Genomic DNA, 25455 nt, shown 5'->3' with positions numbered 1-25455 from the left:
TTTGGTGTGAAAAGGCTTTTACATTTGCCACAAAATATAACTTTATTATATCAAAAACAAACAAGCAAGCCCTGCCCAGATTTAAAAAGTAACGCAAAAGTAACGTAACGCATTACTTTCTAAAAAAGTAACTAAGTAACGTAATTAGTTACTTTTTTAGGGAGTAACTCAATATTGTAATGCATTACTTTTAAAAGTAACTTTCCCCAACACTGATTCTCTTATATACACACCTTCAAAGGGACTGCAGGGTATGGTGTTACAGGAGCGCTCATGTGCAGGTTCTGAGTCCAGATCGCAGGCTGTGCTGTGCTGTTTGTCAGCTGTGAGACACCGCACCTCCCGCGTCTGCATGCCTTCACCGCAGGACCGAGAGCACTGGACAGACACAGAGGGAAAGTCAGTGACAGAAGAAGAAGGACAGACACAGGAGGATAGACACATGGATATGAAGTCACCCTCACCGTGGTCCATTCGGTGGTAAACCACTGCGGTTTGCAGGGCTGCAGTTCACACGGCTGCACAGGAGACGGTTTTTCCAGGTGGGAGCACTCGCTGGCAACGCTCACGGTGAAGTCACTTCCTGTCTTCTTTACGCAGATGATGTCCCTGCGCTGGGTGCCGTTTCCACACGCTGCGTTACACTGTTTAACAGACAGATTCAGAGTTAGAGTTACCACAGCTTCTTGGACTTTTTTGTTTAATTCGATTTCATAACATCCGATTCTATTCACCTTTATTCTGTGCTACTTTAGTCTGTTATTCTATGTTACATTCTGTGTTAATTGCAATTAAACGCATAACTTCAGTTTTAGGTTGGTCTGCATTTAACTTTTTTCTATTTTATTAACCTTTATTCTATTGTATTCTATTCAATTCTATTGTATTCTATTCTATTCTATTCATTGTTATTCTATACAGCTTCTTTTGTTTTTTTCTTCATTATTTCTATTTCATTTCACATTTGCATTTCATTAAATTCTATTTCATTATTTTTCTGTTCTGTTCTAACTTTATTCTAATTGGCTTGTTCTGTACTATACAGTTATTTTATTGTACACTCTCCTACACTTAACTTCTATTCTGTTCATCTTTATTCTATGCAGTTTATTTTTCTATTTCATTTTGCATTTCATTTAATTTTATTTTATTAGATTTTACTTTGTATTCTATTCTTTATTATTTTGTTCTATTTTTAAGAATGTTCTAATTGGCGTGTTATGTACTATTCTGTTATTTTATTCTACACTGTTCTACACTTTATTCTATTCTGTTCACCTTTATTTTACCACTTACCACTTTATTTTATTCTACATTACTACTATTACATTATTCTACTTTTCATTTTGTTGTACTTAATGTTTTCCCATTTTTTTTTAGAATTCATTAGACTTGTTCTATACTATTGTATGCTATTCTATTCCACATTGTTCTACGTTTAAATTAGATCTATTCTATTTATCTGTATTCCATTCAATTTGAATCTGTTCTATTTGGATTAAAATGTTATTCCATTTTACATTGTTGTGCTCTATTTTAGAAAATTCTAAATGTATTATTTTTTCAAATAATTAATTCAATTAACTTGTAATTTATTCTATTCTATTGTGTTTCTGTTCTGTTCTACTCATTATTATTATGTGCAGCTTCTTTCTATTTTTATTCTACATTGTTCTATTTCATTTTGCATTTAATAAATTTAATTTATTAGATTTTACTTTGAATGGTTTTCTTTTCTACATTATTCTGGTATATTTTAGAATGGTCTAATAGAATTATTTTTATTTTAATCTAAATTCTACATTGCTCTTTTATATTTCATGTTTTATATTTCAGTTCATTAGACTGTTATTCTGTTCTACATTTAACTTTATTCTATTCTATTTATCTGTATTCTATGCAGTTTTATTCTGTTTCATTCAGATTTTTTCTATTATATTTTATTTTGATCAATTTTATTAGGTTTCCTTTGATGGAATTCTATTCTACATTATTCTTTTTTTGAACACTCTAATTAAATTATTTTAACTTTATTATTATTGACTGGTTCTATTCTATTTTATATTATTCAACATTCTGTGCAACTTCACTATAAATGCACTATTTATTTATTTTATTCAACTAACACTATTCATTTATTTTATTCTACAATATTCTATTATATTTTTCATTTTTTTCATTTTCATTTATTCTATTCTACAATATTCTATTCAGTTATTCTGTTAAAATGTGTATTTAACTTTGTTCTATTGTAAATTATAATTGTTCTACTCTATTTATCTCTTTCTGTTTCATTTTATTAGATTAGATGTATTAAATTATTACATTCTTTATTTTTCTATTTTAGAATGTTTTAATTTAATTAATCTAACTTCATATTTAAATAACTTGCTCTGTTCCGTACTATTCTGTTATATCTGATATACAGTAGTCAACATTTGAAGTGGATCAAAATCTTTCATCAAAGTTGAAAGGACAACTTAGGACAACTTTATGAACTTTTTGGATCCACTTCAAATGTTGAGTACTATATATAGAATTTTGTATTCTATTCTTCATTGTTCAAATATATTTTTCTGTTTGATGTGTTTTTGATTCTAGTTTAGTCTATTCTATTCAATTTCATTGTTTGACTTGTTGACTTGTTGAATAGAATTCATTGGTATTTGCTGTAGGCAGACGGCCCTCACCTGTCCCCAGGGTCCGGTGTACCAGAGGTGGGTGGGTGTACAGGGACCCCCGTTACAGGCCTTCATATCAGCCGGTTTCTCTGCCGCACACTCCACTCCTCCATCTCCTTCTCTCCTGCCTCCACCGGTCAAACACACCACCTCTCTCCGCTGGACACCCGGCCCACACGTCGCAGAACACTGACAGAGAAACACAGCGAAACATTTCCCACATTTAATTAATTGCTACATAAATGACCTGAATCTGAACCATGAATCTCACTGGTCAGTACTCACAGTGTTTGTCCAGTCTGTGAAGTACCAGTTAGTGACACAAGGACCCATGTGACAGTCCTCACTGCGCTGTGGGCGGAGCCTGTCATTGCACTCCCTGTCATTCACAGTGTTTCCATGGTCACTGACACAGCGCACACTCCGGGTTCTCTTTCCCACTCCACAATCCACTGAGCACTGTGGGAAACAGACACATTTACATACGCACGCAGACAGCTCAAACATGGCTATGTGACCAGACTTACACAGTCTCATCAACTAGTCTGGTTAACTATTCTGGCTATAGGGGTTCATAGAAGTGATTAACACTAGAAAGGAATTTGCATTTGAAAACAGCTACAAGTGTAACTGAGGCCAGCTAGTAGGTACTGTGCAGGTAAACCTCACTCCCCGATCTCAAGAGACGCACTAGCGAGTGACACTAGAGGTTGCAGCCTTTAGCCTCCTTGTTAGTGCGTCTGCCTCCCATGCCAGAGACCTGGGTTCGAGACCCGCTCGGAGCGGGTGCAGTAGGACCCAGGTGTGAGGGGTTACACAAGCAGTATAAAACATTCACAGGACACACTTGGACTATTTTAACTTGACGCAGCATCTTAAAAATGCAATGCACGAGGCCAGACAAAAACTGCCCAAAAACATCCATCTGCATGTGTACAGCTGCAAAGGAGCATTGAACCTTGTGCATCCTAAGGGACATTTTTGTCTTTCCCTTTTTTCCCCTGAATTTCAGAATTTCACCCTCTTTACTTTAATATATCACTCTGCAGGACAAAAATGTCTCACATTACCATGAACCCTAATAAAAGTGCAATATCTATTTTCCAGTGCCGTTTAAGCATAAAATCATGCATTCTTTGTTAACAGACTTTCATTCTGTGATTCAGAATTGTAACTGTTTTTATTTATTTATTTTAATTGAAACTATTTTCCACCAGCTGTTTGCACCATTTTCTCAGGTTTGGCCTATAGAGCAAATACTTTTGTTTCTGTTGTCTGAAAAAAGGACTATCAACTGAATTGTGTGGGGATACTACAATGGATATCAGAATGTGGTTTGTATGTGTGTGCACTGACAGTGCACAAAAAAATAATAATCAGTGTTGGGGAAAGTTACTTTTAAAAGTAATGCATTACAATATTGAGTTACTCCCTGATAAAGTAACTAATTACATTAATGCTTTACATTACTTTTGCATTACTTTTTAAATCTGGGCAGGGCTTGCTTGTTTGTTTTTAATATAAAAAGTTCTATTTTTGGCAAATTTAAAAGCCTTTTTACACCAAAAGCCTCAGGCTTAGAGAAAAGTAAATTGACGTCTGTACAGTAGACCGCAGAAGAAAAAATGTCAACTCTTTAGCAATAAAAAAGGAAAACAAATGTTAGATTATTTTGAGTAATTTTTGTTTATAAACTGGGATTAAATACAAACAGGATATTTGTATTATTCAACATATTTAATTATAGCAGGTTTGTGTTAAATTTCAGTGTTTTTATTCATTTCGAGGAACACTGTATCTGTTTTTTTAGTGAGTTAGATGAATTAAAGCATGTTCACATTTATTCTAGAACTAAAGTAACACCTTCTCAACAATTTCTCTCAACATGGGGACAGGAGAGCTTTTGATTAATAAATGGGGGAAAGTCACTGGCGTTACTTATTTGAAAAAGTAACTCATATATTTTCTTGTCAATTAAAAAGTAATGCATTACTTTAGTTACTCAAAAAAGTAATATTATTACATAACTTGCATTACTTGTAATGCGTTACCACCAAAACTTAATACATCATAGCTGCTGTTTCCAATCATTGACTTATTCAAAACTGCTTTGCATTTTATATATGAAATGAATGTTGGTAAGTTGGTAAAAAACCTGTTATTAATATATCATTTTTGTCCTCTAAGGTCCTTCTGCAAGATCTTTCTTGTCCTCCAAACTTTTTAAACTAACGCACAAGGGAAAATAGTTTAATGACAGCTTTAATAAGATGGTTTTACAAATGCAAACAAAAAAATGCTAAATATAATATGTATTAAATATAATAAATAACACTAAATAGTTAACCTATAGTCATCCTCACACACGTGTGTCTTACCGTGCTCCAGTTGGTGCTGATCTCCCAGTGTGAGCACATGCGCGGGTTGCAGGGTTGTGTGGTGTTGGGACGGATGAGACTGCTGCAGCGCTGAGGGTGAACCATGGTTGATCGATTCCCAAAACTCTGTCTGCACTGTATGTGACGCTGCTGCACACCCAAACCACAGGAAACACTGCACTCGGACCATGCACCAGCATCCCAGCTACACACACACACACACACACACACACACACACACACAAGTTCACTGAGATGCACACACTATACAGCAATACTGATATATTCATACAAAAAATCTGGAAGTGCAGGAAGTGGAACAGCAGAAATCTGATGTTTTATAAGAGCGCTTATGCATGATTACAGCAAATGTTTCATATTTAATCTGCTAAGTTATTTCTTTTCTATATGGATGAACTTGTTTATGCATTACTGACTGAAGTAATTCCTGAGTTTACTTAAGCCTTTTAATCCCACCGGTTTAAATTAAGTTTTTATTTTAAAAGCTCTAAATGCTTTACTGACTGATGTTTTGGTGCATTTTCCTGGAAATTGTAGCATGACCAGAGCAGTTTATTTCCTGTTTGTACCATGAGACGATGATGGTTGCATAAAATCTCCAAAACATAAGGCTAGTAAAGTATGTTTACATAAAGATTTTTGGTACACATTATCTCTAAGGTGTCTAGTATTAATATATAAATTCACATATGTTTAGTTTTGTTAAGAGTGGTCATAGGATGAGTAAACATGTTGATGGTCACAGTAGTGACTGGTGGGATAACAGTGGACTTAGGTATGCAATATAAATCCAATGCAGTTGTTAGTGAAGATTCCACTAAAGTTTTGCAATGACAAAATATTGCACTAAATCAAAAGTGACTAATTAGTTACAATACTGTTGCCATACTAGTAGCACTAATATAACAATTTGATGATATGTGTTACAATAAAGTAACAATTTTTAAATACGTTGATGATTATATTTTTTTGCCTTTTATCTCAGTATTCCTATCAATGTTGTATCAGGTATTTTATGCATAATAGTAACCCTAGAATGTGATCAAACTCTTTAAAATAGCTGAGCTATGATTTATAACTATTTTTATGATTGAAGAAATATGTTAATACAGTATACACATTATCCCACCGCTCACATTTTTTCACACACTTTTCCAAATAAAATTAAAAAAATAATTATCGATTATTTTAAAGGACTACTTATGACACAGGATATTTTCATGTCTGGGAAAATGTTGGGATTAAACAGGTTAATGAAAAGTTAAGCAAGCAACAATCTGCTCAACAAGGTTGCATTTATTTGACCAAAGGTAGAGTAAAAACAGTAATATTGTGAAATTTGATTACCGTTTAAAATAACCGTTTTCTCTGTTAATATATGTTAAAATGTCATTTATTTCTGTGATCAAAGCTAAATTTTCATCATCATTACTCCAGTCTTCAGTGTCACATGATCCTTCAGAAATCATTCTAATATGCTGATTTGCTGCTCAACAAACATTAATGATTATTATCAATGTTAGAAACAGTTGTGCTGCACAATATTTTTATCTATTATATATAGAACAGCATTTATTTGAAATAGAATATTTCGTAACATTATAAATGTCTTTACTGTTACTTTTGATCAATTTAATGCATCCGTGCTGGATAAAAGTGTTAATTTCTTTAAAAAAAAGAAAGAAAAAAAAAAAAAAGAAAATAAATCTTACTGAACCCATATTTTTAAGCGGCAGTCTATGCACATGCAGAGTTACTCACAATGGTGGACATGGATGAATGTTACACGGTTCCTCCTCTGGCACAGGTTTAGTTGCGGAGTCACACCTCCTCTCATGGACTTCCTGGTCTGTGTGTCGATTCACACACACAATCTCTCTGTACTGAGAGCCTGAATACACACAGACATATAAACACGTCAAAAAACCATCAAAAAAACACATAGGCCTAATACAGAATTATGTGGTGTAAAATGGCAAGGTGTTCTGGGTAATTGTTTACACCATTAAGTCTCTGTTGTCTTCTTGTCTCTAGATATTGCTTGGATTCCTTGGGTTTTTCCTTTTTAAAAAGGAATAGTTCACCCAAGAATGAAAATCATCTTAAAATGTTTTCACCTTAGGCCATTCAAGATGTAGATGAGATTGTTTCTACATCAGATTTGGAAAATGTAGTATTCCATCACTTGCTCCATCCTCTGGAGTGAATGGGTGCCGTCAAAAAAAAGAGTCCAAACAGCTGATAAAAACATCACAATAATCCACAAGTAATCCACATCTCTCCAGTCCATAAATTAACATCTTGAGAAGACAAAAGCTGCATCTTTCTAGGAAACAAAATCAATCATTAAGCCTATTTAACTTTAAACCATTGTTTCTGGCTATACATAATAACCCTTACTTAAGTGAAAAAGCGGTCTGGTCAGAATCAGCGTTTACAAGCCAAAACAGATTTTGATGTGAGAGAAAACAGGAGATGGACTTTTTCACTGGAGGAAGTGTTATTATGGATTATGAAATTGTATTTTGGAAAGAAGCAACAGTTTAAAGTTATAAATGTCCTAATGATGGATTTGTTTCAGCTTTGTCTTCTCAAGATGTTAACTGATGGACTGGAGTGGTAAGGTTTACTTGTGGATTACTGTGATGTTTTTATCAACTGTTTGGACTCTCATTCTGACGGCACCCATTCACTGCAAAGGATCCATTGGTGAGCAAGTGATGAAATGACACATTTCTACAAATCTGATGAAGAAACAAACTCATCTGCATCTTGGATGTTCTGAAGGTGAGTACATTTGTGACCCTGGACCACAAAACCAGTCATAAGGTTAAATTTTACAAAACTGAGATATATACATCATATGAAAGCTCAATAAATAAGCTTTCTATTGATATATTGTTTGTTAGGATAGGACAATTTTTGGTCGAGATACATCTATTTGAAAATCTGGAATCTAAGGGTGCAAAAAAATCTAAATACTGAGAAAATCACCTTTAAAGTTCTCCAAATTAAGTTCTTAACAATGCATATTGCTAATCAAAATTTACATTTTGATATATTTACAGTAGGAATTTTACAAAAAATCTTCATGGAACATGATCTTTACTTAATTTCCTAATGATTTTTGGCATAAAAGAAAAATCAATAATTTTGACCCATACAATGTATTTTTGGCTATTGCTACAAATATACCCCAGCGACTTAAGACTGGTTTTGTGCTCCAGGGTCACATTTTATAAATATTTTGGGTAAACTATAAGTTTAGGGGTTTGTTTAAACTCTAAGTAATAGCAATGCTTTGCCTGAGCAAATACCACAACATAAGAGCACAATGTCAGTCTGCAGCACTTTAAACACGCCAGAAGGAGGCGGCAGAGAGCAAATCACACTCTGCACATCAGATTAATCAAAACCAGTGGTGAGCGGCTGAGAAACCCCTCAAAAACACACACAGTCCTACAAAGAAACTCCCTAACAGTTTGGCACATGTACGCCCTGTTCCACCGCGCTTGGCTTTCTTCGCATGTCAGTAGGCAATGGGTTCAAGTTCTCTGAGTGTTTCCAGCTCTCCTATTACAAATAAACACAGCAATAATCCACCATGTCCCCTCTGAATCACAGGTTTAAAGAAGAGCTTCTCAAAGAAGTACTGTGTGGTGTCAACTGGTGTAAAATCCGAAGCGTAGATCCAGGCTGAGTGAAACCATAGATTTATAATGGTTTTATAACACTAAATACTATAATACCTTTTCCACAGGTAGCAGTGCATTCTGTCAGCGCGCCTCTTCGCCACACAAACACAGGCTGATTGTCCAATGGGAGGTCCGTTCTCGGAGGAATCCGAGCGTTGCGATTGGGTCCTAAGCCCTGTGGGCGGGGCCTCTCTTGTGGCCATCGATCAGGTAAAGAGGAAGACGATGAGGAAGATGAGGAGGAAAATGGAGGTGAGGAGGCAGAAGACGACACAGGAGGAGGAGCAACAGGGTTCTCGACTGCCAATGAGATGCCACCTAAAACATAGAGAGAGGAGCTTAAATGCTAGCATGCTGACCCTTATGAAAAAGTTTATTCAAGTGTGCTATTAGTATACTTATTTTAAAATAAAAATATTTACTTTTTATGTACTTGAGATGACATTTAAGTATACTTGACTTATACTTAGAAAGAGTCTAAATATATTTGAGCTATACTTTTGCTCCGAAAATCTGTTTTCATTGTTATACGCTAGGGGCACTATTACACATCTTCTGTACAGAATTTCAAAAACACAAGTAAAGAAGAAACTGAAACAACAGATGCTTCCATATGTAATCTAACACAACCGTCAGACATAATACAGCATCGAAACCATAGATATGGAAAACTGTGTAACGTTATGGAATAAAATGTCGATCCAAGAAGAGGTAATATTGACTGCCAAGCTTTGTTGATCAACGCCATCTACGTCCTTTTTTTTTTTAGCTTTTTGTTCAAAATATTGATTATTTATTTATTAATTTACCCACATTCAAGTGTTTATTAAAAAACAATGCATGAAGCTAGAATAAAATGTTTTTGTTTACAAGCAGATACCCTGTTCTTTCTTTTTATGTTTTGTATGTTCAGATATTCATATAACAAAACATACAAATTAATACCTAAATAGGGACATACTTAAAGTATGATGTAAAGTTCACTTAAATAAAACTTATGAGTATACTTGCAGTATAAATCTACTAAACTTCAAAGTGTACTAAAATGCATTAAAAAGTATTTAATTAGTAAATTAGTAGTTTACTTTTAGTGGACTTGCAGTACAAACTGAAAACATAGATGTAAACTAGTTGTGTACTCAATGTTCACTACTGTTATACTTAAAGTATACTTAAAAGTATACTCTTATATACTAGAAAGTGGGCCAATTTAGTCCCAAGGAGTATTGAAATAGTACACTTAAAAGTATACTACTAGTACACTGATATTTGTATACGTAATACATAAAGTATACCTAAAGTATACTTGAACCTTGCTTAAGTATACTTAATAAAATAAACTTGAAGTATACTTTTCTTTGGGTAAGGGGACTACCTAGAGCTAAACACTTAACAATTAGTCATGCAACAGTAAAACCTTGTGGAAAAAAATACACTTAAGCATTCTTTTAAAAAAGAATACTTAATAGGGAAATAAAATATACTTAAAAAGAACTAAATGTCATGCTAATTAAAATAAAATATATATAGCTTATATTTACATCAAATGCAGTTAGCTGAATTATTGAGTGGACTTATTTAGGACTTAAGTACATTTTAAATGTAATTTCATAATTATTTCTATTGTTTCTAAAATATGATTAAAGTGTTACTGAATGTACTGACAAGCAGTAGACACTGAGTCTCACTAGGTTTTAATTCTTTGCTGAAAAGACCAGCTTAAACCAGCCTGTGGTGTGCTGGTATTAGCTGGTTTAAGCTGATTTAGTTGGTCTCCTAGCCTGTTCCCAAGTTCCTCCAAGAATTGTTTTTAGCATGGTTGACACAGAACTAAAGCCTGATTCATGCTTTTTGCCTCATGTCACACACTTTCACTGTGACCCCATTCTCATAAAACCTCTGCTAAACATCATTCTCTGTTACCCACACACACACAATCGCAGGCCCGTTCTCCTGTAATGACCTTAAAAGGTTTCAGCGGTGGCCAATAAATGATGAGAGAAATAAGAGACGACTGCTCAAGTGAAATACATCTGCACGGCACCCACATATAAACACTATAAATTTAGAGTGAGGGAGAAGATCATCAAGAGAGAAAAATAGAAACTGAGAGAGTTCAGGAGAGAGGGAAAGAGAGGGAAATACTCTGTGTGACAAGAAGACTTAAGGAAAACTCACTGATTTCTCTGAGCGCCGCCCGTCCTCGCTCTCTCTCTCGCGGTATTTCTCTCTCTCCATCCCTCCGTTTCTCCACTGGGATGTAATATTCGTAGTCTATGCCTGGATTCTGCCTGTGGAAAATAATCTACAGCGAGAAAGAGAGAGTAAAAACAGGTTAATAAACTCCAGCATATGGTAACGTCTCACTCCATGACCGCATTCCAGTTTGTATCAGCTGTATATCACTGATGCACAGACACTCCTACACACTCTCTCTCTCACACACACACTGCAGTATGTGGACACTCTTTCTCCTAACATCTGAATTGACTTAAAGATGAAGTATATGAATATGATTTTTCATCAGATTTTCCCATGTGGTCAGAGCTGTGCTATCCATGATACACTATTACTGGGTCAACAACTGACTCCAGCTGACTCCTAAACTAGACCAATACTGAAGAATAAACAAGTATTATTAAACCAGTGATAACTAATATTTTAGATTGACTTAAATTAGTATGACTACCCAAACCACTGATGCCCAAAGTGCTGATTAAACTAGTGTAGACCACTTACATCTAAACTAGTCCAATACTGACACTTCAACTACTATCAATAATACTTAAACTAGTATGACTATCCGAACCACTAACACTTAAACTAGACCAACACTGACACTTAAACTAGTATCAATAAAAACATCATACTTATATTAGACCAATACTAATACTTAAACTAGTATGACTACCCAAACACTAACTAACTATGGACACCTAAAGTAGACCAATACTGATACTTAAACTAGTATGACAACCCAAACTATGGACACCTAAACTAGACCAATATTGATACTTAAACTAGTATGACTACCCAAACTACTGACACCTACACTAGACAAACACTGTTAGCTAAAACTAGTATCACTGAACTAGTGATACCTAAACTAGACCAAAACTGATACTTAAACTAGTATTACTAACTATACTACTAACTACACAAATAATGATACTTAAACTAGTGATACCTAAACTACACCAATACTGATACTTAAACTAGTATGACTACCCAATCTATTGACATCTAAACTAGTCAAATAATGATAATTATTGTCACTGTCATTGTCACTGTCACTGTCATTCTGTAGCACTGTGGAGCTCTGTCACAAAAACAAATTCCTAGTATGTGCAAACATACCTGGCAATAAAGCTCATTCTGATTCTGATTCTGATTCTGATTAAATTGGTATCAATGAACAAGTGATACTTAAACTAGACCAATACTGATACTTAAACTAGTATGACAACCCAAACTATGGACACCTAAAGTAGACCAATACTGATACTTAAACTAGTATGACAACCCAAACTATGGACACCTAAACTAGACCAATACTGATACTTAAACTAGTATGACAACCCAAACTATGGACACCTAAACTAGACCAATATTGATACTTAAACTAGTATGACTACCCAAACTATGGACACCTAAAGTAGACCAATACTGATACTTAAACTAGTATGACAACCCAAACTATGGACACCTAAACTAGACCAATATTGATACTTAAACTAGTATGACTACCCAAACTACTGACACCTACACTAGACAAACACTGTTAGCTAAAACTAGTATCACTGAACTAGTGATACCTAAACTAGACCAAAACTGATACTTAAACTAGTATGACTACCCAATCTATTGACATCTAAACTAGTCAAATAATGATAATTAAATTGGTATCAATGAACAAGTGATACTTAAACTAGACCAATACTGATAGTTAAACTAGTATGACTACCCAAACTACTGACATCTAAACTAGTCAAATGATTATACTTATACTATTATCAATAAACAAATGATACTTAAACTAGACAAATACTGATACTTAAACTAGTATGACAACCCAAACTATGGACACCTAAACTAGACCAATACTGATAGTTAAACTAGTATGACTACCCAAACTACTGACATCTAAACTAGTCAAATGATTATACTTATACTATTATCAATAAACAAATGATACTTAAACTAGACCAATACTGATACTTAAACTAGTATGACAACCCAAACTATGGACACCTAAACTAGACCAATATTGATGCTTAAACTAGTATGACTACCCAAACTATGGACACCTAAACTAGACCAATACTGATACTTAAACTAGTATGACTACCCAAACTATGGACACCTAAACTAGACCAATACTGATACTTAAACTAGTATGACAACCCAAACTATGGACACCTAAACTAGACCAATATTGATACTTAAACTAGTATGACTATCCAAACTACTGACACCTACACTAGACAAACACTGTTAGCTAAAACTAGTATCACTGAACTAGTGATACCTAAACTAGACCAAAACTGATACTTAAACTAGTATGACTACCCAATCTATTGACATCTAAACTAGTCAAATAATGATAATTAAATTGGTATCAATGAACAAGTGATACTTAAACTAGACCAATACTGATAGTTAAACTAGTATGACTACCCAAACTACTGACATCCAAACTAGTCAAATGATTATACTTATACTATTATCAATAAACAAATGATACTTAAACTAGACCAATACTGATACTTAAACTAGTATGACAACCCAAACTATGGACACCTAAACTAGACCAATACTGATACTTAAATTAGCATGACTACCCAAACCACTAAAACTCAAAACCACACCAATACTGATACTTAAACTAATATGACAAACCAAACTATGGACACCTAAACTAGACCAATGCTGATACTTAAACTAGTATAACTACCCAAACCACTAACACTTAAAACCACACCAATACTGATACTTAAACTAGTACTTAATACTTAACCTATTATTTAAACTAGTGAGAACTCATATTAGTATGACTTAAATTAGCTTGACTACCCAAACCACTGACACCTAAACTAGACCAATGCTGATAATTAAACTAGTATAACTACCTAGACCATTTACACCTAATCTACACCTTAAGTCGACAAATACTGATAATTCAACTAAAAACTGATACTTAAACCTGTCATAGCTAGACCAATACTGATATTAACCCCTTAGTGTTCCAACGTTCCACCGGCGGAACGTTTTGCATTGAGTTAAGTTTGACAGGAACGCTAAGGGTTTAAACAAGTGTAATTAAACTAATGGTACCTTAAATACTGATTTAGACCAACATTGATACTAGATTTATTACTTAAATACTGATTACTAAGGTAGTAGTAGTAATATAACTACCAATACCCAAAACAGACCAATACTGGTGCTTAAACTAATATTACAAGACCAGTCATACCTAAACTAGAACATTACTGACACTTAAACTAGTATCACAACTAAGATGTTGATAATTAAACTCAACAAACACTGATAACTAAACTTGTATGACTACCAAAATGACACCCAAACTAGACAAATACTGATAATTAAACTAGTATCACTACTTACATATTGATAACTAAACTAAATGCTGATAACTACAGTATGACTAACAAAGCTACTGACCCCTAAACTCCAACACTTAAACTAGTATCATACAACTAGTAAAACCCAAACTGGACTAACACTGACACATTAACTAGTTTGACTACTCAAACTATTGATACCTGACCTATACTGATCTTTATTACAACTTAAATACTGACAATGTGTGTATTTTTATTACTTTTGTTGTCTAATACTGTTTTATTATATGAGTCGTTACAGGAAAATGATAGAGCTCCTAACATGAGTTAACAGAAGTGTTATATTCATATTATATCATCATTAATAAACACAATAGTCATGTATAAACATAAAGTTATGGCTCATTCCTTCCATCCATTCCTGCAGTAAAACCTCCCAGTTCAGAGATTGTGCTCCTTCACACACGAGCCAGACCTGTCTACCTCTTTCCACATTACTCTAATATACTACATGAACGTGTGCGTGTGTGTGCGCATGCTTACGTATAGCTGCAGCTGGGCTGTTGTGGGTCCAGGAGCAGTAAGGGTTTCTCCTCTCTCTTCTCCCTGCTCCTGAGGCCCAGCTTTGGGTCGGCTGTACAGGAAGGTCGTTCCTCCTGCCTGATATTCTCCCGGCGGATCAACCGCCCAACGCCCGTTAACCACAGACTGACCTGTTCCACTACGGAGGGCTGCAGACATAAACACATGGAATAATAAGATGAGGCGCTCGTGATCACAACATACAGAGCTGAACATGTTCCTGAAAGATTCATCTGAGAGTCATTATTTGTTTGTGGAACGTGTGGAAGGCTGTTTTTAGCTGTCTGTAATTACAGATCTCAGTTCTGCTTTTGATGACCTTTTTATGAGTTTCCTACCATAATCACACATCGCATGCAACTGGGAATTCTCCTCCAAGAGGAGTTCATAGCAAAAGGGTCAAAGAAAGAGGAAAGAAAAGGAAAGGATGTGCCACAGAAATGAGGGAACTAAAATTAAGCAGAAGGTTCTGACACCTAAATTAAACAAAACTTGTATCATTAAACTAGCAATACCCAATACAGACAAACACTGACACGTACACTAGTATGCCTATCCAAAACTACTGACACTAAAGCTAGACCAATACTCATAAATAATATAAAAATAAACTACACAAATACTACTTATGTCTTAAATAGCATCATTAAACAAGTGATACTAACCTAGTATAATTAAACTAGTGATACCTAAACTAGACCAATACTGACACTTAAAGTAGTATGATTACTAAAACTACTGACACCTAAACTTGACAAATACTGATAATACTGTTACTTAAACTACTACGACTATCTAAACTACTCACACCTAAACTTGACCATTACTGATACTTAAACTACTATGACTACTTAAACCACTGACACCTAAACTAGACTATTACTGACATTTAAACTAGTATCACTACTTAAATACTAATAATTAAACTAGACAAACACATAACGAAAAATAATTCAACAACCCAAAAGTAGTCAAAATGATGTCAAATACTGATAATTAAATTAAGTACCATTAAACTAGTGATACCCAAACTATACAAAGACTGACTACTTAAACTAGTACCCAAAGTACTTACATCTAAATTAGTCAAATTATGATATATAAACTAGTATCAATGAACAAATGATATTTAAACTACACCAATACATAAACTAGTATGACTACCCAAACTACTGACATCTAAACTAGTCAATTGATGATACTTCAACTGGTATCAATAAACAAATTATACTTAAACTAGACCAATAATGATACTTAAAATAGTATGACTACTCAAACTACTGACAACCACACTAGACAAATACTGTTAGCTAAAACTAGTATCACTGAACTAGTGATACCTAAACTAGACCAAAACTGATACTTAAACTAGTATTACTACCTATACTACTAATTACACAAATATTGATACTTAAACTAGTGATACCTAAACTACACCAATACTGATACTTAAACTAGTATGACTACCCAATCTACTGACATCTAAACTAGTCAAATAATGATACTTAAATTGGTATCAATGAACAAGTGATACTTAAACTAGACCAATACTGATAGTTAAACTAGTATGACTACCCAAACTACTGACATCTAAACTAGTCAATTGATGATACTTCAACTGGTATCAATGAACAAATTATACTTAAACTAGACCAATACTGATACTTAAAATAGTATGACTACTCAAACTACTGACAACCACACTAGACAAATACTGTTAGCTAAAACTAGTATCACTGAACTAGTGATACCTAAACTAGACCAAAACTGATACTTAAACTAGTATTACTACCTATACTACTAATTACACAAATATTGATCCTTAAACTAGTGATGCCTAAACTACACCAATACTGATACTTAAACTAATATGACTACCCAATCTACTGACATCTAAACTAGTCAAATAATGATACTTAAATTGGTATCAATGAACAAGTGATACTTAGACTAGGCCAATACTGATACTTAAACTAGTATTCAAGTTAGAACTAGTAATCACTGAACTAGTGATACCTAAACTACACAATATTGATACTTAAACTAGTGATACCTTTTTTTTTTTTTTAATTTAAGAGTTTTGCTTGTGCAAATGATTCTATATGTTCGCTTGTGCAACAATGTCTGCCTTGATGCTGGAAAATTGTGGGTGGTTTCCAGGGTACTACTGAGGGTAGGTGCTGTTTGCACAAACACTGCAGGATGACTGACACACATACCCTGGACTATAATATTCAGTGCTAGAGGAAATATAAACAATAATAACACTGATAGTTAACACCTCTGAGCAAAAAAACTGGCTCAGACAGAATCACAAAGAGACACAGGAGGGAGCAAAGCCAAAGCCAAAGCCAAAAAAGGATGTCAGAGAGAGAAAAAGAGCTGATTTGTCATGTAACCCGGTAAGTGTTTTGTCTACTACAGCAGTCTGCCTCCGGGGCACAATCACACCGTACGAGAAAACACAGAGAAACGGACATGGGCTTACGGAGAAACAAACACAGACATGTCTGTGAGTCTGACTCAGGGTCATATTCACTTATAAAAACATGCCTGCATTAGCCAATACAGCCCAGAGAGATCCCTCAAACCCCATGCATCATCAGCTGTGAGTATGCACATTCTTGAGTCGTGTTCAGGCTAATATTAAGACGAATGTAATATCAACATCCCTCTCAGGACAGTGACTCATCGCTGCCCCAAACGCACTGCACGCTCAAACAAAGGGACATTATCATCTGAATTCAGACACGCACGCTCTAGATCATCTGAAGTGATCAACAGCAGCTGTGAAGAATTTAAAAAATACCTCTCTGCTCTTGTTTATGAGCTGATGACTGGCTGAAGGTCTGAACTCTGAGCTGAGTTTAAGTCGAAGAACAATGACCAATTCACACCAATCTCACATTAGCAGGTAGAAACATATCCCGATATGTGATGTAAGCAAGTCCATGCATTCAGAGTTAAATGTAATGTAATTATTTGAGTCAGGATAAAATCATATAATCATATACTCAACCCTTTTTTCAAACAAAAATTAAGAGATTAGCACAATGTTCATGCTGCTCCCGTATTTAGGAAGGTGAATGAACTAGGGGTGTTAAGATCCCAAAACGAGTCATTTATTTCAATTCTGTTTGTTGAGGTTGGTTAAAAGCAAATAAAAATCTCCATAGAAACTATAGTCCTGTCCTGTCCTGTCTATATAAGCAGCACTCTACTTTCATATTATAGATCACTTTCGATTAACGTTAGATTACCATTTTTAATTTGTACCAATTACCAAACCATAAATATAGTTTAAGAAAAACTACTATATTTGGCTACAAGTATTTTCAGCGTACAGTACAATAGCTTTACGGATTTATATGGTAATTTTGTAAACCCTTTTTGTAGCTTGACAAACCCCAAAACTATGTTAGGTTGAGTAAATACATTTTTCATTTCAGAGTAAACTATTGTGCCCTGCAAAGACAAACCGCAGCTCCAGTGTTCACATAGTTCATGCATTTGCCTTTGTAAGGGAAATCCTCCAAAATTCTATGAAGTAAGATAAAATTTAGTTCCTTTATGAAGTTGCTTTCCACTAGTTAAGTTCTCATAATGAACATATTTGAGGATATATTATTGCAGGAACATTTGGCCACCATAAAGAAGGACAAACACAACAAAAATGACCATGTTTGTGTTTCTATCATAGTGGGGACTTTTTATTATATACAGAGCAAATGTCCTTTTCTGACCTGTAACCTTGCTTTAGGCAATTTCAAATTTTCATTATTATTTAGTATTTAATTAAAGGTGCCATAGAATGCATTGATACAATATTTTAAATTGTTCTCTGAGATCTACATAGAAGGTATATGGCATAGGAAAGGGCAAAAATTCTCCAGAAACGGTTTTACAGGTCCATTTACAACCCTAGGATTTGTCCTTAGAATGATGTCCCTGTTATTACCGTATTTGGAAGGTTCATGAATAATAATAATGAGCTCTGCTCTGATTGGCTGTTTCACAGAGGGGCTCATTTCAGTAGCTCACACATGGAGGAAAATATATATTTAATCACGGAGCCCGAGCCGCTATTAATATGCGGGTCATTGAAACTTCCGTTTTGAATCATTTTACTTTCACTTTTGAGATTTGCAGTTGCACATGCTCTGTGTAACTTTACTACAGCGGCAGTACTTACCACATATTTTACAAGTTTAGATATTTGTTAGTGATGCTCAGGATCTGCAAATCATTCGCCATCGTCCGCACAGTCATCTCTCCTTACTCTGTTTATGTGGTAAGTGAAATCTTATGTACTGTGATGTAACAGTGGCTCGCCTTATTTTATTAAAACACCTTGTTGGTTTTCCTTGCCTTTCTGAGAACAGACACCAACCCATTCCCTGCACTTAACATCTCCTGCACAACCTGGAACATAACATTTATTCCCGTGATCTGCCATTTTCGCTATTGTCCTCGCTTTGTTTTTTCACAATAGCCTACCTGCAGAACTTCTGATGATTGGGCTATGCAAATGTTGGGGACGCAACTATTAATGATCCCGAGACTATAACGTCATAGTCGCTGTTATGTTAGGATTAGCCCATTTTACAGTGTTCTTTTGCAAACACCAGATTTATATAAGAAGGAGGAAATGATGGTGTTTGAGACTCTCGGTATGTCATGTCCATGTACACAACTGTTATTATTCAACTATGCAAAGGTAAATACAGTTTTCCATACTATGGCAACTTTAAATTAGCAGTTTCCTCAAGGAGAGGTTTTAGAGGAGACATTTGGTCCAAACTAGACAGAGTTCATACCCAGATAGTTGGGACTGGCTCGTCTCTCTGTGATGTTGATGGCTGTGGCTCCAGGTGGGATATCCATGATTTTGTGGTAACCCAACGGGACGCTCGTGTTCAGGAAACTTCCCGTGACCCTGTCGCAGGTGCCGTCGCCACCGCCGCACACGCCACAGCGATCCCGAACCAACCCTGAGCCCAAAACACCGTCACAGCCCTCACTCTGACACACACACACACACACACACACACACACACACACACACACACACACACACACACATGGAGGAAACAATCACTTTATTAGCATTACAGTGAAACATAAAGCTGCCAGATTCTAGATCTAGATCTGTAATGCTCTCCTCACAGTTTCAGCACTTGAACTGATAAGATTTAGAATTTCTGGTGATGATGCACTGCATAAAATGTTTTTGTTTGTCTTGTTTCCAGCCAAAATATCTAAAAATTCTTAAATCAAGAAGGATTTTCTAGACGAGTAACAATTATTTTCATGTTTTCAGAAAAGAAAAACCAAGTCAAAATTAAGTGTTTTTGCTTAAAACGAGCAAAATAATCTGTCAATGGGGTATGTTCTCTGTTTGAAATACAATTTTTTTTCTTACCCCATTGGCTGATTATTTCGTTTGTTCTAAGCAAAAACTCACTTAATTTTGACTTCTGAAAACAAGAAAACAATTTTTACTTGTCTAGAAAATCCTTCTTGATTTAAGAATTTTTAGATATTTTGGCTGGAAACGAGACAAAAATCTAAGTAAGAAAATATTTTTTTGCAGTGTGTTACTACACTCTTAAAAATAAAAGTGCTTCATTTTTTTTTGTCTAAATGGTTCCATAAACAACCTTTAACATCTGAAGATCCTTTCTGTTTCACAAAAGGTTCTTTGTGGCAAAAGATGGTTCTTCAGATTATAAAAAGGTAAAAAAAGACGGTTCTTTAAAGAACCTTTGACTGAATGGTTCTTTGTGGAACAAAAAACGGTTCTTCTATGGCATCGCTGTGGAGAACCTTTTAAAGCACCTTTATTTTTAAGAGTGTACTCGTGCATGTCGGCCTGTTTTCTCACCAGACAGTGTCCTCCCACACAGACGTCGTTGGGTGTGTTATTTGCGCACGGCGTTCCATCTCGTACCCTCTCCGCCTGCCGCACATAGAAACGGTACCCGACCGGCCGACAGGTCAGCTCACACTGCTGCTCCAAACCCACTGCCAGAGAAAAAAAAAAACATAATTCAATGCCATTTCACATTACATTCACTACACTGCAGCAATTTTCCCTAAGATATCATATGATCTACTGTACTTTATTAGATTTAAGAAGATGGCATTTATAACTAGCCCATTTAAACCATTTATTGAAAACAAACTCAAAAATGAGTCATTCAGAAATTGGCACAGCATTGATGTCACAGCCGTGAACTTATTAAAATATGATTGCCCATGTTTGCATATCATGTATTACATGCAGTACCATACCATTTCAGTATTTTACAGCTTGGCTGGGGTCATTGCAAAATAAAAAATGAGAAAAGTGCATAAGCTAAAACTTAAAAATTAATGAAAATAAATGCTAATTTAAAATATGAATAAATGCACAAATAGCACCTAAATGATACTAAAATAACACAGATAATGATAAAAAAAATGCTTTTCTTACTTAGAATTTTTTTTGTCTTGTTTCCTTAAATCAAAAAGGATTTTCTAGATGAATAAAAATTGTTGTCTTGTTTTCAGAAAAAAAAGTCAAAATTAAGTGTGTTTTTGCTTGAAACAAGCAAAATAATCTGCCAATTGGGTAAGAAAAATAATCTTGTTTTCTGTTTAAAATAAGATGTGCTTGTTCCAAGCAAAAACTCACTTAATTTTGACTATTTTTTTCTGAAAACAAAAAATTATTTTTACTCGTCTAGAAAATCCTTTTGGATTTAAGAATTTTTAGATATTCTGGCTGTAAACAAGACAAAAAATCTAAGTAAGACAGGCATTTTTTGCAGTGCAGTAGGCCTATAAAAAGTGCAGTATGGAAACTTTCATAAACACATGATCAGATTGAATCCTCCTGCCTTTATGAATGAAACTCTTTCTGAAAAGGGCTTGTTTTTTTCCGTTGTATCTGTCCTCTTTGTGAACCTCATCAAATCCCTCGGGTGCGGATGTGAGCCACTCCGGTCTCTCTCTCACAAACACAACACAGTCCTGAGCTATTAATTACAGCCAATCAATGCCATGATCAAAACACACACAGGAAACATTATTGATGGTGTTTACTAACACGGATACAACACACTTGCCATTTAGGACTTTATCTGTTTGCCTGGAAATCACAGTTATCAAAGTCCCTGATACCTCCTGGCGTTCTGTGAGTATGGAAACACTGTATCATACAAAAAAGACTTTGGCTCTTTTATCTCAGGTCAGTAGGTAACCAGCGAACCCTTACCCAGAATGCACTAGCCAATTCTGGATGCAAAAACAACTCATACTTTCTCTAGGAAATGTAGTTACATATTAGAACATCTGCTTATCGTCCATCTGAGCTTTTGCCCTCTGGTCTCTCTGTCTATTTACAGTCTCAGCTGGCCTACCGTCCGTTCATCTGAAGCACACAAAGAGCACTTTCATGATCTGGCAAGCTCTAATCTGATTGGCTGATGTCTGGCAGTAAAAGAACACAGGGTTTAAATCAGTCTGCCAGAGCTGATTCAGTGAAGAAGTCCTACTGGACTTGACAAAGTTTAGTTAGTTACATCAAATCTGTGAAAGAGTTGTATAGTTCACGGTTTTTTAGCTTGCCTTATTTTTCAATGGACAGAAATTTAGATCACAGAAAAAAACATAAAGCTAATCAGAAATAATAATAATAATAATAAGAAGAAGAAAAACTAATTCAACTGACAAAAGCCAAATTAACTGAAAATGCTAAAACTTAAATGAAACCAAAAGAAAAATGAAAACTAAATATAAAAAATACATACAAAAACAAAATAATACTATATTAATAATACCAAGTAAAATATAAATAATAAAAAATAAAACTAATAAAAGCATGAAACCAAATGAATAAAACTCAAACTAAAAATATTATAATAGCACAAAAATAATAATAACAAAAGCACGTAACCAAATTAATAAAATTAAGGAATGAAAAAAATGCTAATAAAAGATGCTATAAAAGAACAATATAATTGCACATGAAAAAAAAGTTCATTAAGTACTCATAAAGACTGCTAAGATATTATTTGAGAACATTTTTTATGCTGGTCTATTATATGCCATGATCTAGTTTAAATAACCCTGCCCCTAAACACAAAACAAAACTGTGGTTGGTCTTTTCACATCTGAGTCTGATCAGTTCTCTTTCTGTCTAAGTGGACGGAAAATGCTGGGAAAAAATAGCTGAAAATTCACAGACTTTTTCCGGTCAGTCAAAGGTGTGGTTATGTGAGATTCTCTCTCTCTTTCTCTCTCTCTCTTTGTCTGTCTGTCTATCAGAATCAGCTGACACTGACAAAAGAGCGAGAGATTCCAAGCCCGTCTTTTCCCATTCTGTCACAGTTATCTTTGAGAGATTATGATGGAGACAATGGTTGAGAGAGAGAAAGACACACAGAGTGAGAGAGAGAGATAGAGAAATGCACAGGAAAGAAAAGTCAGTAAAAGCTATAAAAATAATACAAAAAGGTCGGTTTTAAACAAGGTCAAAAGCAAAAATATATAAGAACTCTCTTCATTTTTCCTATCATTTTTTTTGCTTTTCTCTCACTCTCTCTCTTTTTTCTGGTGTGCAGACAGTGAGTCTATTCAGACTAAATATACTTCCCCGCTATCTCTGTCTCTAAACAAACTCAGAGAGACAAGCGGTGCACGACACAGGAAGACAGAGGGATGACGAGAGAAAGAAAGAACAGCACAGGATGAAAGAGGAATCCATTCAGGGAAAGAGGGATATACAGGAAGACCAAAAGAAAGAGCTGGAATGTCAGAAGAAGAGTGTGTGCGAGGCTCGGCGACCCTGAAAACTATTCACTCACTTCAGCCTCACTTAGAAAACATTTCACAAAACAAATCTGCTCAGTTTGAAATTATACAACAATAAATGTCATTTTGAAAATGTGGTTGTGAGTCATGCATTTAATTCACATGCATTTCATTATTTGAAATTAAAGAAACTTAACTTCATGTACCAAAGTAACAAACTAAAACTGAAATTAAACAATTTTATAGACATAAAAAAAAAACTAAATTTCTTATCAAAAAACAAAATTACATATTATTGTCACAATTCTGCGTGCTGGACGGACGAGACGTGAGATGAGATAAAATACAAACGGTATAATATAGTCTTCAGTGGAACAGATAGGAACATAGAGATAAATCCACACACAAGGAACATGTAGACATCAACAAAGACCGACAGTGTACTGAACTAAAAGACAGGTATATAAAGGCTGACTAATAATTAGACACAGGTGACGGGGATCAGGACAAACGAGGGCAAAACCAATAGATCACAGAATGACGGGGGAAGACAATGGGAGAAACCAAGTACAAACAGACAGAACTGTGAAAATAATACTGCTTTGAATTGTTGTTGTTTTTCCAAAAAATAAAAAAATAATAATAAAAAGTTTTCTGTTTAATTTTATTGCATTTTTGTTTTTCAGAGCAAAAAATAAATATCATACATTATTCCATAATTTACAGAAGACACCCACTAAATGTCATTCAGTGTAAAAATCTTGTCAGGCATACAGGTCCTTTTCAAAAAATTAGCATATTGTGATAAAGTTCATTATTTTCTGTAATGTACTGATAAACATTAGACTTTCATATATTTTAGATTCATTACAACACAACTGAAGTAGTTCAAGCCTTTTATTGTTTTAATATTGATGATTTTGGAATACAGCTCATGAAAACCCAAAACTCCTATCTCAAAAAATTAGCATATTTCATCCGACCAATAAAAGAAAAGTGTTTTTAATACAAAAAAAGTCAACCTTCAAATAATTATGTTCAGTTATGCACTCAATACTTGGTCGGGAATCCTTTTGCAGAAATGACTGCTTCAATGCGGCGTGGCATGGAAGCAATCAGCCTGTGGCACTGCTGAGGTGTTATGGAGGCCCAGGATGCTTCGATAGCGGCCTTAAGCTCATCCAGAGTGTTGGGTCTTGCGTCTCTCAACTTTCTCTTCACAATATCCCACAGATTCTCTATGGGGTTCAGGTCAGGAGAGTTGGCAGGCCAATTGAGCACAGTAATACCATGGTCAGTAAACCATTTACCAGTGGTTTTGGCACTGTGAGCAGGTGCCAGGTCGTGCTGAAAAATGAAATCTTCATCTCCATAAAGCTTTTCAGCAGATGGAAGCATGAAGTGCTCCAAAATCTCCTGATAGCTAGCTGCATTGACCCTGCCCTTGATAAAACACAGTGGACCAACACCAGCAACTGACATGGCACCCCAGACCATCACTGACTGTGGGTACTTGACACTGGGCTTCAGGCATTTTGGCATTTCCCTCTCCCCAATCTTCCTCCAGACTCTGGCACCTTGATTTCCGAATGACATGCAAAATTTGCTTTCATCCGAAAAAAGTACTTTGGACCACTGAGCAACAGTCCAGTGCTGCTTCTCTGTAGCCCAGGTCAGGCGCTTCTGCCGCTGTTTCTGGTTCAAAAGTGGCTTGACC

At 35.0% G+C, this 25455-nt stretch overlaps 1 protein-coding gene across 2 annotated transcripts in view; it reads right to left on the bottom strand.

Annotated features, from left to right (window-relative positions):
* The window catches only part of adamtsl4 (ADAMTS-like 4), a 73083-nt gene that overhangs the window by 3203 nt on the left and 44425 nt on the right, over positions 1 to 25455 (bottom strand). For both annotated transcript variants that reach the window (XM_073846695.1, XM_073846696.1), the window contains exons 6-16: positions 20827 to 20966; positions 19760 to 19964; positions 14904 to 15091; positions 10954 to 11080; positions 8830 to 9093; positions 6842 to 6971; positions 5060 to 5264; positions 2967 to 3140; positions 2691 to 2870; positions 465 to 644; positions 234 to 378 (exon numbers count right to left, since the gene is read on the bottom strand). In XM_073846695.1, the coding sequence (XP_073702796.1) occupies positions 234 to 378; positions 465 to 644; positions 2691 to 2870; positions 2967 to 3140; positions 5060 to 5264; positions 6842 to 6971; positions 8830 to 9093; positions 10954 to 11080; positions 14904 to 15091; positions 19760 to 19964; positions 20827 to 20966 (1938 nt within the window). The remainder of the gene's footprint in view (positions 1 to 233; positions 379 to 464; positions 645 to 2690; positions 2871 to 2966; positions 3141 to 5059; positions 5265 to 6841; positions 6972 to 8829; positions 9094 to 10953; positions 11081 to 14903; positions 15092 to 19759; positions 19965 to 20826; positions 20967 to 25455) is intronic.

Source organism: Garra rufa, chromosome 9, assembly GCF_049309525.1.
Source record: "Garra rufa chromosome 9, GarRuf1.0, whole genome shotgun sequence".
Lineage (NCBI taxonomy): Eukaryota > Metazoa > Chordata > Actinopteri > Cypriniformes > Cyprinidae > Garra > Garra rufa.
This window is presented reverse-complemented; position numbering and strand designations above follow the sequence as displayed.